Genomic DNA, 17,465 nt, shown 5'->3' on the forward strand with positions numbered 1-17,465 from the left:
AGTGGAAAGACAGGCAGACCTGAATCAGTGACCAAAGACAATATTAGACAGATCGTGCTAAAATCATTAAAGCAGGAAGAAAGAACATGAGGGAGACCAGAACGGGGGGCCTCACAGGGCAGATGCACTGACCTTGATCTCGGACCCTTAGAGTGAAAGCTTCCAGAGTGGGCCCTCCAGCTGAGGAGGAGAGTAGCCTCTTGACTGATGGTACTTAATACATTGTACATTCTGCTGAGGAGGACATTTAGAGATTTCCAGGGTACTGTCAACATTTTGATAAAACATTTGCTTTGGTTTTTGCTTCAATATATTTTGGGCAAAAAATGAGTCATGATTAAAGTGTTTCATGCACAAAGTGGTTGGGTTTTTCAGGCTTTTATAGACCCTTCTGTTCATTTTCTGTCAAACTCAGAGGATCCATCTCTGAAAGGTGGCCCCGCAGGGCCCTGCTCTGTGACAACTGTAGCAACTAGTCAGAATGACCAAGGAGATAGTCACCAGTCACACTGGTTACCGCTGAGTGGATCTGGAGTGACACTGCTTAAGCTAGTAGACAATATGGTAGAATTCGTTGTTCAGTCGCTCAGTTGTGTGCGACTCTTTGCGACCCCATGGACTACAGCACGCCAGGCTTCCCTGTCCTTCACTGTCTCCTGGAACTTGCTCAAACTCATGTCCATCTAGTCGGTGATACCATCCAACCATCTCATCCTCTGCTGTCCCCTTCTCCTCCCACCTTCAATCTTCCCCAGCATCAGGGTCTTTTCATCCAAGAAGATGAGTCGTTCTTCTCATCAGGGTGCCAAGGTATTGGAGCTTCAGCTTAACTGTCAGTACTTCCAAAGAATATTCAGGGTTGATCTCCTTTAGGATGGACTGGTTTGATCTCCTTACTGTCCAAGGGACTCTGAAGAGTCTTCTCCAATACCACAGTTCGAAAGTATCAATTCTTCAGCTCTCAGCCTTCTTTATGGCAGAATACTTCTACCTTGAACTTTCTAATTTCATTTCAACATTCCCCTCTTGCTAGACAACAAGTTTTGTTGACACCGTCACTAGCAGTATAGCAGAATGTTGTCCAACAATTATTTGCATATCGGGGGGCATTTCCTTAGAAGGGAGAGGGACTCCTTCCTATCTTTCCAAGCAAAGGCCACTCCCCTCCACAGCTGTAATCCCATGCTCCCCTCTGCAGAGCAACCATCACATCGCACTGTTACTTTCCATTTTATTTCCAGACAGACTAGTACCTTCCTTTTCATTTGTTTGTTTTATCAGCTCTCACATTTATTGAGCACTGTGTTCCAAGACCAATTTTGCAGGCTCTTTGTGCTCTAAATAACAACCCTAAGACACTCGTAGCCTCACAGAACATCTACTTGTAAATAGATGTTGAATGCTAAGTAAATATCTGTTGAATGGATGAGTAAACAAATGCTGTTTTACACATGAGGAAAAGATCTTGTTGCCTTCAGTTTGCCTTTATCTAGCATATGCCTGGCATGTAACAGTCAGGACAGCAGGAAGCATCTCACAGGCTCAGACTCAAGTTCTGTCTTTTCTCCTGGAAAAGAGCCACCAGTGATGGAGTGCTGTCCTGAGCTGGGAGCACTGCTGGTGCTTTCTTACAAGGTCCCTGATCGTCCTAAACTCCCATCCTACAGTGAGAGAAGTGCCTGGTTCATGCTCAGTGATTAGGAGGGGAGCAGCCTTCGTATCCCAGGCTCACTAGCAGCTGAATTCATCCTCTTTTGAGATCGCACAGCCTCCTATTCACCTAGATAAAACAGGATGTCTGACATATCATATATCACTTATATGTGGAATCTGAAAAAAATAATACAAATAAACTTATTTACAAAGCAGAAATAAACTCACAGACATAGAAAATAAATTCATGACTACCAAAAGGAAAGAGGAGAGGGATAAATTAGGAGTTTGGAATTAACATATACACAATACTGAATATAAAAGAGGTAAATAACAAAGATCTACTGTATAGCACAGGAAACAACATTCAGCATCTTGCAATAACCCATAATGGGAAGGATCTGCAAAAGAATAGATACATATGTATGCATAATTGAATAACTTTGCTGTACACCTAAAACTAATACAGCATTGTAAATCAACTATATTTCAATTAAAGGGAAAAAAAAAAAAACGAGACATCTACATCTCTGAGTTGCCTCAGAGAACCTATTTCTCATCCCTCTTCCCTCTGTGAATGTTTTATGAATTGATGATAAACTTGGAACATTCTCCAAGGACAAGTGATAGAAGTGTGCAAACTGAAAAATGCCATAATGAAACACCTTTCCTCTGCCCTGTAATGAGGAGTGTGCTTCTGAGGAAATCTCCAGCTCTTCTGGTTACTCTTTTATAAGTAGCCATGACAATACAAGGGGAGGGAGAAGCATTAAAGAAGTTTTGAATGTGGGACTCTTTGGCATTTACCATCTTTAGAAGCACACTGTGTTGACTTGTTTTCTCTACAAAGATCCTGAATTTGCACTTCTCTGGTATCTACAGAAAAGTTTATCTTTGGTTTCATTAAAAAGAAACAAAACTGTTTTATTGACTTAAGTAGTCACATTTCTTAGAGTCCAGACCTAAGGGAACAAAGTTACGGAATAACTTTTCCATAGAGATCTAACATGCCTTCTCTGACACCTTCCACCTCACCCTCCCCCCCAAAAAAAGCTTTATTCTGAAGGAGTAAAAATGGAAATTCCTGAAAATCATATAGGAAGCATGCCCAACTTCTTTGAGCAGCAGTGGTTTCATTCACATGGGGCAGGGAGTCAAGAAGGAGTCAAGAATTACATGCAAGCTTTGGCATCCGCTCAGGAGGCTCAGCACCCCGTGGAATCCATCATGAAGCTTCACACGCCCCTTCACATTTGGTTTATGTGGATGATAACACTGTTCCGGTTCTCAGGGCTTCTTATTCCTGGACTTCAGGGTTCAGAGGAAAGTGATTGCTAAAGCACAACTCTAGTGGAACCACTAAATTGCTTGTGAATTGGTTAATAAAATAATTACCACAGCCTTCTTACCATTGTTTTACTGCTCAGCAGTTAGAAGGGTCCAACTTCCCAAGCACTGAGATCATCCAACAAACTACTCTTTGAACACCTGTAATATTCCCAGCGCTGTGGTTAGGACTAAAAGGAACCAGTCAAATGTGTGCGAGTGCTAAGTCACTTCAGTCGTGTCCGACTCTTTGCGACCCTGTAGGGTCTGTGGGCTGTCAGGCTCCTCTGTCCATGGGATTCTCCAGGCAGGAATACTGGGGGGGTTGCTATGCCCTCCTCCAGGGGAATCTTCCCAACCCAGGGATAGAACCCGTGTCTCTTAGATCTCCTGCATAGGCAGCCAGGTTCTTTATCATGGGTGCCACCTGGGAAGCCATAAGACACCGTGTCTGCACTCAAAGAGCTTGAAATCTAGCTGGGCAAATCTAATTACTATATGGACATAAAACAATACCTCGCAATACAGGAAAGCACTAAAGGAGAAGCTAGGAGCTTTTTGATGTCTTCAGCAGAAGGCTTTAAAACCCTATCTCATTTTTGTAGGGGCAGGAGAGCCAGGGAAGAACCAGTCTTACCTTCAAGTACTGGGATGAGCTAGAACTGACTGTTTCAGGATCTCAAACATTTTTGCTTCAAGAATCAAATCAAGAGTCATAAATTATTGGGGTGGAGGTGGATCTCATGATGGTGGTGGTGGTTTAGTCACTAAGTCTTGTCCAACTCTTACAACCCCATGGACTGTAGCCCGCCAGGCTCCTCTGTCCATGGGGTTTACCAGGCAAGAATACTGGAGTGGCTTGCCATTTCCTTCTCCAGGAGATCTTCCCAACCCAGGAATTGAACCCGGGAATCCCGCATTGCGGGCAGATTCTTTACCAACTGAGCTATGAGGGAAGCCCCCTTCTCATGTTATCTACCCTCAACCCTATATCTCATCAGCCATGAGTAAAATGGCCTGAGCAAAGTTTACCGGTGATGGCACCAAGATACCCACATAAGGACCTAGGCAGTGGTAAATTTAGTTCTCGCATTTATTTCTTGTTGAAAAAGACAGAAATCTACTTAAGGAAAAAAAAATTGTGACCTATGGACTGAATTGTTACCTTTGTGTAGCGTATTCCCTGTTTCCAGGGCAGCACAGGAGACAAAGAATGCATTTATTTTGTGGAAAGGGATGGGGGCAGGGAAAGAAACAGAAACCCGAGGATTGTGCAATCATGGCATTCTTAAATCCCTCCAGGAAGTTTATGTTTCGAGTCCTTTGAAAGAGAAGAACACAGCTGTTCAAAAAGGCGAGTTTATCAGGGGCCTGCAGCCCCCATTCCACCTTTAGTTTTTTCTTGGCCATTTGCTTCTCGGCACCTCCATCCGAAGCCCTCAGGGCAGGCAGGCCACCGTGTCTCAGGCAGGCAGGCCCGGTAGAGACCGCAGGCCTCAAATAGCATCGAGGTGTTCAAGTAGAAGAGTCAGAACAAGGATGAGAGTGAAAGGGAACAGGCTACTGGATCTCAGCAAAGGGAAGTAGGGTGAGTTCTGCATGCAAACCAGACAAGACTTGCTGCGTTGAAATCCTTTCCAAAAGAAGTCCCTTCCTTGGATGGCTAGTGAAAGGGGGAGATTGTATGCATCATCTCACACATCAAACATAGTAATTTTGGGGTGCAGGTTTATTGTGCAAAACAAAAACGTGCCTCTCAGTCCACCTAGAAAAATATAAACGTTGGAATGTAGCATTCGCTCGATGCCTTTACATGCTGCCACAAGCTTCGTCATCTGCGTATTTTCTCTCTTGCCAGAGATCACTGGATAGGGGATGGTTCAGAACCCTCTCTGCATGCTCAGTAAATCTTTCTGACTGACCGAGTGACCCTTTGTCTCCTCCCTTCCTTCTGTCGGAGCCTCGAGGGCGATGTTCTGAGCTTTCACTGTCAACCTCCAACCAGTGACGACACCGTTCTCTGTCGCGTCCATCCCTCTGAGCCCCAAATGCCCTCACCCGTGCCCTGTGCCTGCCATGCGTCTCCGTTCTATCACCCCTTTGTCCTGGCTCTCTGCGTGCCCAGCGTTGAGAACAAGGTTGGCATGTGGCAAATGAAAGGCCGAAAGGAAAAGTGAACAGTCTAGTTACTGATTAAGGAGGAGGAATTTGGAACCAGACCAGGTTGGCCACCCGCCTCCATATTATTCGCTACGTGATCTTAAAGTTAGGAGTGGCCGTTTCTTCACTTCTAAGACGAAGATCAGAACACATGTGCAGAAAGCTGGGAGACGATTACATGGGACTCTACACAACTCTTCTTTGAAGAGCATCTGCCTTGAAATAAACATTCAGAATGCGGTAGTTCTCAGGGGAGCGCCTCTGGGGGGCCTTGGACAGTCTTGCTTTCGAAGGCCCTTCTTCCTTATAAAAATCTTAAAAGTGATATTTTATAACTGTGTTAACATTAAGATAAAGATTTTACTAAGGCTTCCCAGGTGGTGCAGTGGTAAAGAACCCGCCTGCCAGTGAAGGAGATGCAAGAGACATGGGTTTGATCCCTGGGTCAGGAAGACCCCCTGGAGGAGGGCATTGCATCCTACTCCAGTATTCTTGCCTGGAGAATTCCAGAGGAGCCTGGCGGGTTGCAGTTCATGGGGTCTTAAAGAGTTGGACACGACTTAAGACAACACAACGTATTATGTATTAAAACATTTTCTCAACCTAAAAGTTCAATTTGTCTTCCATCTTAAATTATTTTCATGGGTCCCTAAGACTACTGTCGTCCCTTGGCCGTGGACCTACCCAGGGTTGGATGCACCCAGGGTGCATCATCCTGACTGACAGATTTGTTTTGGAACTTCTTTCCTCTACCTTCTCAACACTGGTAACTGCTTTCTGAACATTGTCTGGCCTCTCTGGCCTTCAGGATATACCCTGCCTCTACCTCCCCCCGCCCCCATCTTCCCAGCCACCTGAAGGTCTACACTGTTGGAGCTCGCAAGTTCCTTAGTCCAGCCACCATCTTTCTCAATGTAAACCCATGTCTTCACTCTTCTGATTGAGTCTCATTCCCTTAGGACCATTCCTGGCCTGATGAGGCGGCACTGAATTTTTTGAACAAACTATTTCTTACTATTTCTTCATGATATGACTCTCTGTGATCCTTCTCTACTCCTAGAATATTTGCATTTTGTCACAGAGCTTTTTGAGACTCTATGTCATCATTCCAAGCCAGATATCTGATAGAGGCATTTTAGTCCAACAAAGAAAATATTTCAGACCAAAGACTGAACTTTGAGAATCCCTGAGATTGTATTGTGCCGCCACCTCTATGCATTCATTGGGCCTTGATGACATAACTGTGATGAGAAGCTTCTACAAGGCAGGACATAGACTATCTCCCAATTCTCTTGGTTAAGGGTCATGCCTGATAAAGTCCTAGTGGAATCTCTTTATCCATAGAAATGTCTTCTACATGTCACTGGGGAAGACTTTTATTCCCCAGCTTAAGTCATCCATCCAGCTATGCTTGGTGGAGACCTTACACCATGTTACTGCTACTGCTAAGTCACTTCAGTTGTGTCCGATTCTGTGCAACCCCATAGACGGCAGCCCACCAGGCTCCCCCATCCCTGGGATTCTCCAGGCAAGAACACTGGAGTGGGTTGCCATTTCCTTCTCCAATGCATGAAAGTGAAAAGTGAAAGGGAAGTCGCTCAGTCGTGTCTGACCCTCAGCAACCCCATGGACTGTAGCCTTCCAGGCTCCTCCATCCATGGGATTTTCCAGGCAAGAGTACTGGAGTGGGGTGCCATTGCCTTCTCCTTACACCATGTTACATGTGCCTAAAAACACAATTCTGGGTTCAGTTGGGAAAGCATTCTCAGAGATAACCTTATTTATAAAGGAGGGAGCTATGGTCCATAGAAGAGAAAATTTGCTACCTAAAATAGCAAAACAAATTAATGCCTGAATCAGGACTAGACCCTGGGCCAGTGTCCTCAATACCTGTGTGTGGGCACCACTTCCCTCTTCAGGGCCTGGGTACCATTTACTACCCAGCACAGGCTCTATGATGGGAATGCTTGGTTTGATTCTAGGCTTTATCGCTTAGTATTTGTGTGTGACCCTAACAAAGGTCCATCTAGTCAAGGCTATGGTTTTTCCAGTAGTCATGTATGGATGTAAGAGTTGGACTGTGAAGAAAGCTGAGCACCTAAGAATTGATGCTTTTGAACTGTGGTGTTGGAGAAGACTCTTGAGAATCCCTTGGACTGCAAGGAGATCCAACCAGTCCATTCTGAAGGAGATCAGTCCTGGGTGTTCTTTGGAAGGAATGATGCTAAAGCTGAAACTCCAGTACTTTGGCCACCTCATGCGGAGAGTTGACTCATTGGAAAAGACTCTGATGCTGGGAGGGATTGGGGGCAGGAGGAGAAGGGAACGACAGAGGATGAGATGGCTGGATGGCATCACTGATTTGATGGATGTGAGTCTGAGTGAACTCTGGGAGCTGATGATGGACAGGGAGGCCTGGCGTGCTGCAATTCATGGGGTCGCAAAAAGTTGGACATGACTGAGTGACTGAACTGAACTGAACTGAAGAGTTATTCAGTTTCCCAACCTCAACTGGGTCACCATTAAAAGGGAGGGGAGAGGGTAGAAACAGTATCAACCTTACAGAGTTGTTGTCGCAAGGATTCTTAGAGTTGTTTGTGATAATTAAATGAGATTTAATTTAGCATAATTAATATGCTAAGCCCATGCACACCAGCCCTCAATAAATGACTTTGTTGTTGTTGTTATTATACTACTGCTGCTACTACCACCGCTAATTCTATCACTGCCTCTCCAATCCTGGTAACTTAGAGAAAGTGCTGGAGCTGCTTCCCAGGGTATGTACTGAGCTGCCCAGGGAGTGGCCTGAGCAGTAGGAGAATCTGGATGAACAGGTTTTTTCAAAGCAGTGGAAAATAAATCAAAGGCAATAACCCAAACCTGGAAAAAGAATGTTTTCCTTTGTTTGTTCTTTACTCAACGTGAAAAAAAAAAAAAAAAAAAACCTTCAAAATGTAACTTATGCTGAAATAAATCAGCATGGCCACTTTTGAGGCAGTGTGGCTGACTCTGCGGTGTGTGCTCCTTCTGACCCCCTGGGGACAATGACCACGTTCAGTGGGCGCCAAATGTTCTGATGACTGACAGTGTCCTGTGGTAATGTTGGCCTCGATCGGGGAGAGATGACCCTGGGAGTCAGGGAAACATGGAGAGACAGCAAAGATGTCTCTTATAAAATAAGAGCTCCACAACCAGGGACAAAGAGTACCCTACCCTTTGTTGCAAACTGCTCATCACCAAATGTTAGATCTCATGGGACTTATTAGTTTGGGCTCTTGGCTGAAAGTAACAGAAGCCCAACTCATGTTAGCTTAAGGAAAAAGGAGACTTTATTATAAAGATTCCACAGTGTATCGAGGAAAACAAGGAGAGTGGTAGAGGTGGCCTTGAAATCAGGCCCTCAGATGCTCTCAAAATTTGTGTCCTTTCTCTCTACATCATTCTCTTTCTACAGACTTTCTTCCTCTGTGGCTCTGGTTGGTTTAATGATACAACACTTCACACAGTTTTATAAATGACTGTGTGTTAAGAGTGTTAGTTGCTCAACCATGTTCAACTCTTTGTGACCCCATGAACTGTAGCCTGCCAGGCTCCTCTGTCCATGGAATTCTCCAGACAAGAATACTGGAGTGGGTTACCATGTCCTCCTCCAGGGGATCTCCCCAACCTAGGGATCTAACCTGGCTCTCCCACATTGCAGGCAGTTTCTTTACCATTTGAGCCATAAGGGAAGCCCATAAATGACCATGCAGCCACCCAAAAAGAGCCTAGTTTCACTTTCTCCAATTTCAAAATCTTCCTGGAAGGAATGATTAGCCCAGCTTGGGTCAGGTTCCTTTTCCTGATTACTCATTAGCAATGGTAAAAAATAAACACTGGTTATACCAACATGGTACATCCACCGTAATTATATACACTTATGAGGGGGCAAAACCACAGGTAATGGGTTAATGAAACAGGTATTGTTGAACTACATGACAAGAAACATATTGTTCACATTCAGTCCTAGACCGTATCCCCGCCGTTCTCCGGTTCCTCATCATATGACCAGAAATTCAGGATGTCTGTGTACTCACTGCCCCCTCCCTCTTACACAAGGCAAATCCTACCCCTAAACAAGCTGACTCTAGCATCAAATAGTGGAAATGACACACGCTTTTGAAATACCCAGTTCAGTTCAGTCGCTCAGTCACGTCCAACTCTGCGACCCCATGGACTGCAGCACACCAGGCCTCCCGGTCCATCACCAACTCCTGGAGTTTACTCAGATTCATGTCCATCCAGTAAGTGATGCCATCCAACCATCTCATCCTCTGTCATCCCCTTCTCCTCCCCGCTTCAATCTTTCCCAGCATTGGGGTCTTTTCAAATGAGTCAGCTCTTCGCATCAGGTGGCCAAAGTAATAGGTGCTCAGCTATATTAATTTCACTTTCTAATTAAGTTACCTGGAAATCTTCAGGACAGTGGGGGAGTGATGGTAAGAGAAAAGGGAGAACAGGAGAAGTGACAGAATTTTGTATCTGGGAAATGTCCTTCTGCCTCAGGTAATTTCTGGTTATCCTGAGCAAACATAAATAATTGACATGGTTCAACTGCACTGGGAAAGCCACATTTTCCTACATGTAGCCTCCCGCTTTAGAGGCAAAGCAACAAGCATCTCAAGATCAATGGTGTATGTTTTATGTTTCTTATTAATTTACTGGTGTGACTGTATGGTTCTTAAATCTCTCTATATAATCTCTGAAGTTAATGGAATACAGTCTAATCACTGAATAAGTGACTGAAGTCCTTTAATATTTTGTTGCTGTTTAGAGAGATGCTCCTCTTTGAGAATATAATAAGCCATATTTTTTATAAAATATACTTATTCTATTGAGTTCTTATTTTGGTAAGCCCTGTGCTAAATATTTGCATGTCTCATGTCTTTCTTTTTTTGTAATTGTTTTGGTTTTTTGTTTAAATTTATTTATTTTAAATTGGAGAATAATTGCTTTGCGCTATTCTGTTGGTTTCTGCCGTACACCAATTTGAATCAGCCATAGGTATACGTATGTCCCCTCCCTTGTAAACCTCCCTCCCACCTCCCACCCCATCCCACCCCTCTGGGTTGTCACAGAGCACTGGATTTGAGTTCCCTGTACAAGCTTGTGGACACAGAGTGGGGAGGAGAGGGGAGGACGAGTGGAGAGAGTAGCATTGAAACATATACAATACCATATGTAAAATTAGATAGCCAGTGTCTCATGACTTTCTATGAGTTAAGTGCTATTGTGCCCATTTTCCAGGTAAGGAAATTGAGGCTTGGAGAAGTCAAGAGCTCAGTGACAGATTGGAATCTGAGCTCACCTTAACCAGTTCCAGAGCCTGAGTACTTAACCATCATGTAGTACTGCCTCTCTACACCTCGGTTTTGGCTAAAAGTCTTAGAGACAGGCCACATAAAAAATGAATCCCCAGGAAAATCTGTGCTTAGAGGGTCTCAGATGATAAGTGATAATACCGTAGATTCCATGCACCCACACAGTGTTGCTACAGGGGTTTGAATGCAAAGCCGCAGAATCATAGGAAGAAAACTAATTAAACAACAGAGGGAATGTCTCCTTAGACAAGGCAAACATTCTACCTACTCACTTAGAGGATAAGAGTGGTGAAGGGATTGAATCTCTGCAAAAGAAACTGAAAATTGGGTTTTAGCTTTAGACTCTGCGCTGTTTCCCATCTTGGTCAAAATTATGCTCAGTCCAGTGGCCTGCGTCTGTGTGGGTTGTGTGTGCATGCATTGGAATAGTTTGGCCTGTTGCAAAAAATAGCACCACTCTGGTGATTAACCATAGGTATTATCAATAACTCCCGATGACATGTGATGGATTCTTCATCCACTGACCAGGGTACCAATCATGGGAACCTCTGTGACCTCCCACCTTTCATTGACCTACTCCTCCAGAAACATTTTGTTCTGTCTGTGCTACTGTTAAGTTTCCTTATCTTCCAGACTGGGCTGCATTTGTGCTTTTCTTTTTTGAATTCATCCTGCACACGTGTAAATGAAAGAACATTCAAATATTCTGTCTCTTTTGACTACACGCATATCTGGATTAATATCTCATGCTCTGTTTTTTTTTTTCTATTCCCCATCTGTCTTTCAGCTCCAGGGTTCCTTGAAAAGAAAACAGATCGTTAACCTGTCTCCTGCCAACAGCAAGAGGCCCAATGGCTTCGTCGACAACTCGTTCCTTGATATCAAAAGAATCCGTGTCGGCGAAAATCTCGCTGCGGGACCAGGGGGCCTCCCAGTAAATAATGGACAAAGTCAGATGATGTCGGGGACCTTGCCCATGAGCCAAGTACCCTTGAGAAAGACTGCTGCGCTGCCGCCCCCTCCTACACACTCTCCTGGAAATGGTCTGTTCAACATGGGCTTAAAGGAAGTGAAGAAGGAACCTGGAGAGACGCTCTCTTGCAGCAAGCACGTGGATGGTCAAGTGACCCAGGAGAATATTTTCTCTAACAGGTACGGAGATGATCCCGGGGAGCAGCTGATGGATCCCGAGCTACAGGAGCTGTTTAACGAACTGACCAACATATCTGTGCCTCCCATGAGTGACCTTGAGCTGGAGAACATGATCAATGCCACCATAAAGCAGGATGACCCGTTTAACATCGACCTGGGTCAGCAGAGCCAGAGGAGCACTCCCCGGCCATCCTTGCCCCTAGAGAAGACGGTGATCAAAAGCGAATACTCCCCTGGCCTGACCCAGGGCCCTTCGGGCTCCCCACAGTTGAGGCCCTCATCCGCGGGACCCGCGTTCTCCATGGCCAGTTCAGGCCTCTCCGCTTCATCCCCGATCCCTTCAGTCCCCCAGAGCCAGGCGCAGCCCCCGCCAGCCACCGGAGCGGCCCGGGCCCTGCCCAGCTGGCAGGAAGTATCCCACGCCCAGCAGCTCAAACAGATTGCTGCCAACCGGCAGCAGCATGTCCGGATGCACCAGCAACAGCAGCAGCACCAGCCCACTAGCTGGCCAGCCTTGCCCTCCTCGGCAGGGCCCTCCCCAGGCCCCTTCGGGCAGGAGAAAATCCCTAGCCCCTCTTTCGGCCAGCAGCCGTTCAGCCCCCAGAGCACCCCCATGCCGGGTGTCACGGGCGGCGGCAACCAGTCGAAGGTCATGGCGAACTACCTGTTCAAGGCCAGCCCCTCGGCCCAGGGAGGGCCGCTGGACGTGCTCCTGCAGCCCAAGCCACAGGACCTCAGCCGGAGCTTTCTGAACAACCCGCACCCGGCCATGGAGCCCCGGCATGGCAACACCAAGCCTTTGTTCCATTTTAACTCGGATCAAGCCAACCAGCAGATGCCTTCCGTGTTGCCTTCCCAGAGCAAGCCTTCACTCTTGCATTACACCCAGCAGCAGCCGCAGCAGAGCTCCATCACGGTTCAACCACAACAGCAGCAGCAGCAGCCACAACAACAGCAGCAACCACAACAGCAGCAGCAGCCGCAGCCACAGCAGCAGCAGCAGCAGCAGCCACAAGCGCAGCAGCCAGCGGCCCAACCCACCCAGCCTCTCTCGAACCAGCCCTTGCTGAGGGCTCCGTTACCACTGCAGCAAAAGATCCTCCTGCAGAAGATGCAGAATCAGCCTATCACGGGACTGGGGTACCAAGTCTCCCAGCAGCACAGACAGGTAAGGGCCGCGGTCCTCCCCACCCAGAGTCCCCAGACACCACGGAGCTCAGTCACCATGCTCTGGTTACCATTGTGCTTATGTCAGGACAGAATCAAGACCCCAAAGACAGCAGTGGTCCTGACAGATGCCTCTGAAGACCTCCTGAGGGTTCCCTTGAGGCGTCCGGTGGCAAGAGCATCTTCCTTGTAGAGCGGCTCTGTCTCTGGGGTCTGCTCTTGCTTGTTAAGAATGTTGCCTGAGGATCGGTGCCTTTAGTGACATGTCCGGTTGTCAGTAATCTTCTGATAATGCCCATGCCTGGTGCCTATTCGTTCAGTCGATAGATCAGTCACTAAGTCGACATGCATGTCCTGAGTACCTGCCATGTGCATGATGTTGCGATTATGCTGAGTACTGAAATAAGGCCAGACGTGATATTAAGAGTGTTGAATGGCGAATATCCACCCACACCAACCCACTGAAGTGTCTAAATGTCCAGCCCATCATAGTAGATCCGGCTGTGACTCCATACTCGTGCATAAGGCTTGAGTACCCACCTCAAGTAAGACGTGTTCTCTGTCTGCAAGTTCAGTCTGGAGAGGGCGACAGGCTTTAAAAACAATCATTTTAATACTGAGTGGAAAGGATAATGATATGGAGCACGAAGGCTGGGTATTTACCGAGCAGGGGGACATCAGGGAAGATTGCTGGAGAAAGTCAAGTGTGAGTTAAGTGTTAAAGGGTGAAATTGTCATGACTACAAACAGAAAAAAAAAAAAAATCTGTGGTTACCTTGTATCCTGCAGTTAACATAAAGCGGAGGTCTTATTCTGCCCCAAATAGGAATCCTATGAGGAGATAGCTCTGTCTCCAGAGCATACACTGGTGAATCAGAGCTGCTCCCCAGAGAATTTGAAAGGAAAAAAAATCCTTCCTGGAATAAGTGAAGGGAGGAAGGAAGGCAGGAAGGCAGGAAGGGAGACTGAATGTTGCTTTGTGCATGTAATTTGACAGGTCTCTGTTAGTGTCCAAGCACAGACAGCATGTGACATGTCAAAACAATATGTCAGGACAGTGTGACGGCACAGAGCCTAATTCCAGTCATATTCCTCGAGTAGTTTGTGTGGCTGCTGCCCAGAAAAGAATGCCACCAGCAGCACAGACCGTGGCCAAGCTAACCTTCGCCCTAGATATATGCCAGGAGAAAACCAGACCCAACCAGGATTCAAGAGCTGTGTCCCAAGTACAGCTCTCAGTTTTTAACCGCCTACAAAGTGTGTTTTTCTATCGTAGATTGTGAAGAATGGACTCAGAGTAGAATGCTGTGTATATTTTACAAAGTTCCATTTTTAACATGGGTAATTTTGGGATCATTTGAAAACAAACAGTATTGTGGAATTACTTTCTAATATTATGTGTAGCCATTTTGCTGTGACTGAATCTGGGTTTAAATTCTTACTCGGATATTCTAGCTGTATGAACCTCAAGCAAACTAGTGAACCTCTGTAAGCCTTAGTTTTCTCACCTGTAAATGAGGGTGGTAATGTATATCCTAGGATTTGGGGAGAATAAGTGATATCTTTCTCAGGCCAGCATCTAGAATAAAGTTGGCTATTACTGTGCTTATCATGGAAAAGGCCTTATATGATATCAAAATATTTTTAGCAAGCATTACTTTTATGCAGGAGATCCCTTGGAGTCAGTCTCAGATTTTAACATAAGCAATACTAAAGGAATAAAAGAGAACTAACCTTAGTTCTGTCTAGCACTATGGTGAGTGGGTAGTGATTTACATTTCCTGGGCCTGGACTTCTGACTGTAAAAGTGGAAATAATAAATAATGGGATATTACTGAGTCATGATTTATTGACTACTTATAACTGACATGACTTCTGTCTCCCTTACTGGTATCTCATTTTACTCATATAAAGTAATTACCATTATTCTCATGTTACAAATGAGGCAGCTGAAGCTCAGAGAAGTTAAGTAAGTTTTCCAAAGTTACACAGATAACAAGTAGCCGAGGCATGATTCTAATGGTCTACTTTGAAGGCTGTACTTTCAGCCATGAGGCTGTACCACTCACAAGTAGGATATGCTTGGAAATGAGTTTGTACATCATTGTGAAATTCTCAAAAGAAATATTTCGTATAATACTGAGCCATATTTACATAATCTACATAGCAAATTAAGTTTAGGGGGTAATAAAGTCTCATCTTGAATTACCTTCAGCGTTCTTAAAGAAAAAAATCAAACAATATCTGTGTGACCTTTGATCTTCCTGAGAATGAGCATTACGAAGCTTAACCAAAATAAACAATGTGCAACAGGAAATATAGCTCTTTGGTGCCCCATCAGCCCTTCTTTGGGAGCCTTCCTGCCACCTCCAGCATCCTCTGTCCTGTTTCCGCCTCCATTGCTCATGTTAACAACTGTCCACCACATTTCTGATCGCTTGGCCTCCACCCTGGCTCCCCAGGGCCCAAGCACCCCAATGGGTGCTAATGGACAAACTGACAAGCATCTTCCAGTGTGTTAGATAATTTTTTACTTTTCCTGGTGCATGCAACACTTACAATGCCAAGATAATTTTCATCTTCAAGAAGGACCTCAGGTAGCAGAAATGGTGGTGACATTGGCTGGTGGCAATGGCTCTCCATTCAAAGCCTAATCTCAGCCGTATCAATTGAACTGTATTGTCCCTTCCGACTCAATGAAGGATGACTTCGATGAAGTATGACTGTAGTGTCCTGTGTCTGAGTTGTGAGCAAGTGTATCACTGCTGCTAAGTCACTTCAGTCGTGTCCGACTCTGTGCAACCCCATAGATGGCAGCCCACCAGGCTCTCCTGCCCCTGGGATTCTCCAGGCAAGAACACTGGGGTGGGTTGCCATTTCCTTCTCCAGTGCGTGAAAGTGAAGTCGCTCAGTTGTGTCCGACTCTTAGCAACCCCATGGACTGCAGCCCACCAGGCTCCTCCATCCTTGGGATTTTCCAGGCAAGAGTACTGGAGTGGGATGCCATTGCCTTCTCTATATCACAGCTCTGTAGTCAAATAAATGTCACCCTCTTGAAAGCATTCACTTTTAGAGGGCTTGGGTCCATTCTAATCATGGTGCTGTTGTTCGATACAGTTGCAGAGTTTTTTCCCAGGGATTGTCTTCAGAGCTTTTAGCACATCAAGGAGATTATTATTACTATAGTAATATTGATCTTGTCAGGGTTATTTTTGAAAACAGTCAAACTGAGTATTGCTGCTTTGGGTCAAAAAAACAAAGAATAACTACAGTATGATGGAACTGCATTTCAAATTTTCTTTGTGAACTTTCTCTGAAGATAAAGAAAGTAAATGAGTTGCTGAAGATGATCATTTTGAGAAGTGATTTTCGCTTGGATGTACATATTTCTAGGTTTTTCCATTTTTATTGTCTCATCCAGTATGTTGCTAAGTATTCTCAGCTCAAAGAGGGTAGTTTTAACTCTGCCATTCATAGCAGAGAGTAGAGATCTGTGTTCTCATTTCAGATTAGCCAAATCTCTGATACTCATGACCAAAGTTATGGGCAAGCAGGGATTGGAAATTAAGCAGTTCTTATGTTTATCAACTAAAGAATCCTGAACAAAAATAGTAGTCATGGATTATTTTTTTTCTGCTTGTCATACTCACTTTGTGTCAAACACAGGAAGATTTACTAATGAAATATGCTAATTGGGACACTCTAGCTTTGGGAATGGTGGAAAGCCTGGCTCTCTGCTACAAAATAGTAGATTGAATTTGTTGATCATTTGTTTAGAATTTACCCAATAGGCTAGGCAAAGATGACCTTCTCTTCACCCTCAGAACTCTGAACCCACACAGGGCTGCATGCTCAGGCAGAGGCTGAAATTGAGGGGTTCATATGTCCTTCTCTCTTTATTGGGTACCCTGTTCTCCGAGATGTGAATGACATCCAAGAGTTGGATGCAGCATAATCGAATTGTTGGAGACATTTTTATCGTTCCACGCCTGGAGTGGTTTTAAGTAATCCATTCCCTGGAGGCTGGGAGAACAAATGGTATTTGGTGTTTCACAAAATGTCTTCAGCAACTCTGTCTTGCTGATGTTTGGGGCTTGGCAAATGGAAATCCCCCCTGGCTATAATTTTCTTCTTTTTCCTATTGGAAGGTTATGGGAGAGGGCAGGAGAGGGGTGTAGTGCATGCAGTTCTGATTTATCTTCAAGTCACTGAATACTTGCTTTAAGGTGTAAGAGAATTATTGGTTGACCAGGGCTCATGAGAGTTCAATTCAAAGCCTTAACCTCTTCAACTAGAATACGGTCTTTTTCAGAGCTATATAATCAGACACTTGAAAGCGTGGTTTTTTTTTTTTCTAACATTAGAGCCATGAAACTCGAGTGGATTCTATATTTGGTTTAGAATTTTCCCATCTCTAAAAATTCTGAGAGGGAAGGCAGCCAGTGAATGGATGGTTTGTTATGACCAAAACATAAATTTGTACATTTCCTTTTTAGTTTAAAGCCAAGTTCTTCGATCATATATTAAGAACCTCAACCCACTCTCTCTACCTAGCCAAGTTTATCCTTCAGTACTCTATATATCAACCATTGACATAAATCAAGCAGTGTTCTCCTCCCCTCATCTTTAGGTTAATCTTGGGTGTAG

General features: G+C 45.0%; 1 protein-coding gene across 2 annotated transcripts in view; it reads left to right on the forward strand.

Annotated features, from left to right (window-relative positions):
• Positions 1-17,465, forward strand: part of MAML2 (mastermind like transcriptional coactivator 2) — a 400,670-nt gene that overhangs the window by 257,833 nt on the left and 125,372 nt on the right. The window contains exons 1-2 of one of the 2 annotated variants that reach the window (XM_061440148.1): positions 8,095-9,422; positions 11,287-12,819. In XM_061440148.1, the coding sequence (XP_061296132.1) occupies positions 9,285-9,422; positions 11,287-12,819 (1,671 nt within the window). In that variant the 5' untranslated portion in view covers positions 8,095-9,284. Of the gene's footprint in view, positions 1-8,094; positions 9,423-11,286; positions 12,820-17,465 lie in introns of those variants that run through there. The other variant, XM_061440147.1, reaches the window with a different exon arrangement.

This window comes from Bos javanicus, chromosome 15 (genome assembly GCF_032452875.1).
Source record: "Bos javanicus breed banteng chromosome 15, ARS-OSU_banteng_1.0, whole genome shotgun sequence".
NCBI classification, from domain to species: Eukaryota; Metazoa; Chordata; class Mammalia; order Artiodactyla; family Bovidae; genus Bos; species Bos javanicus.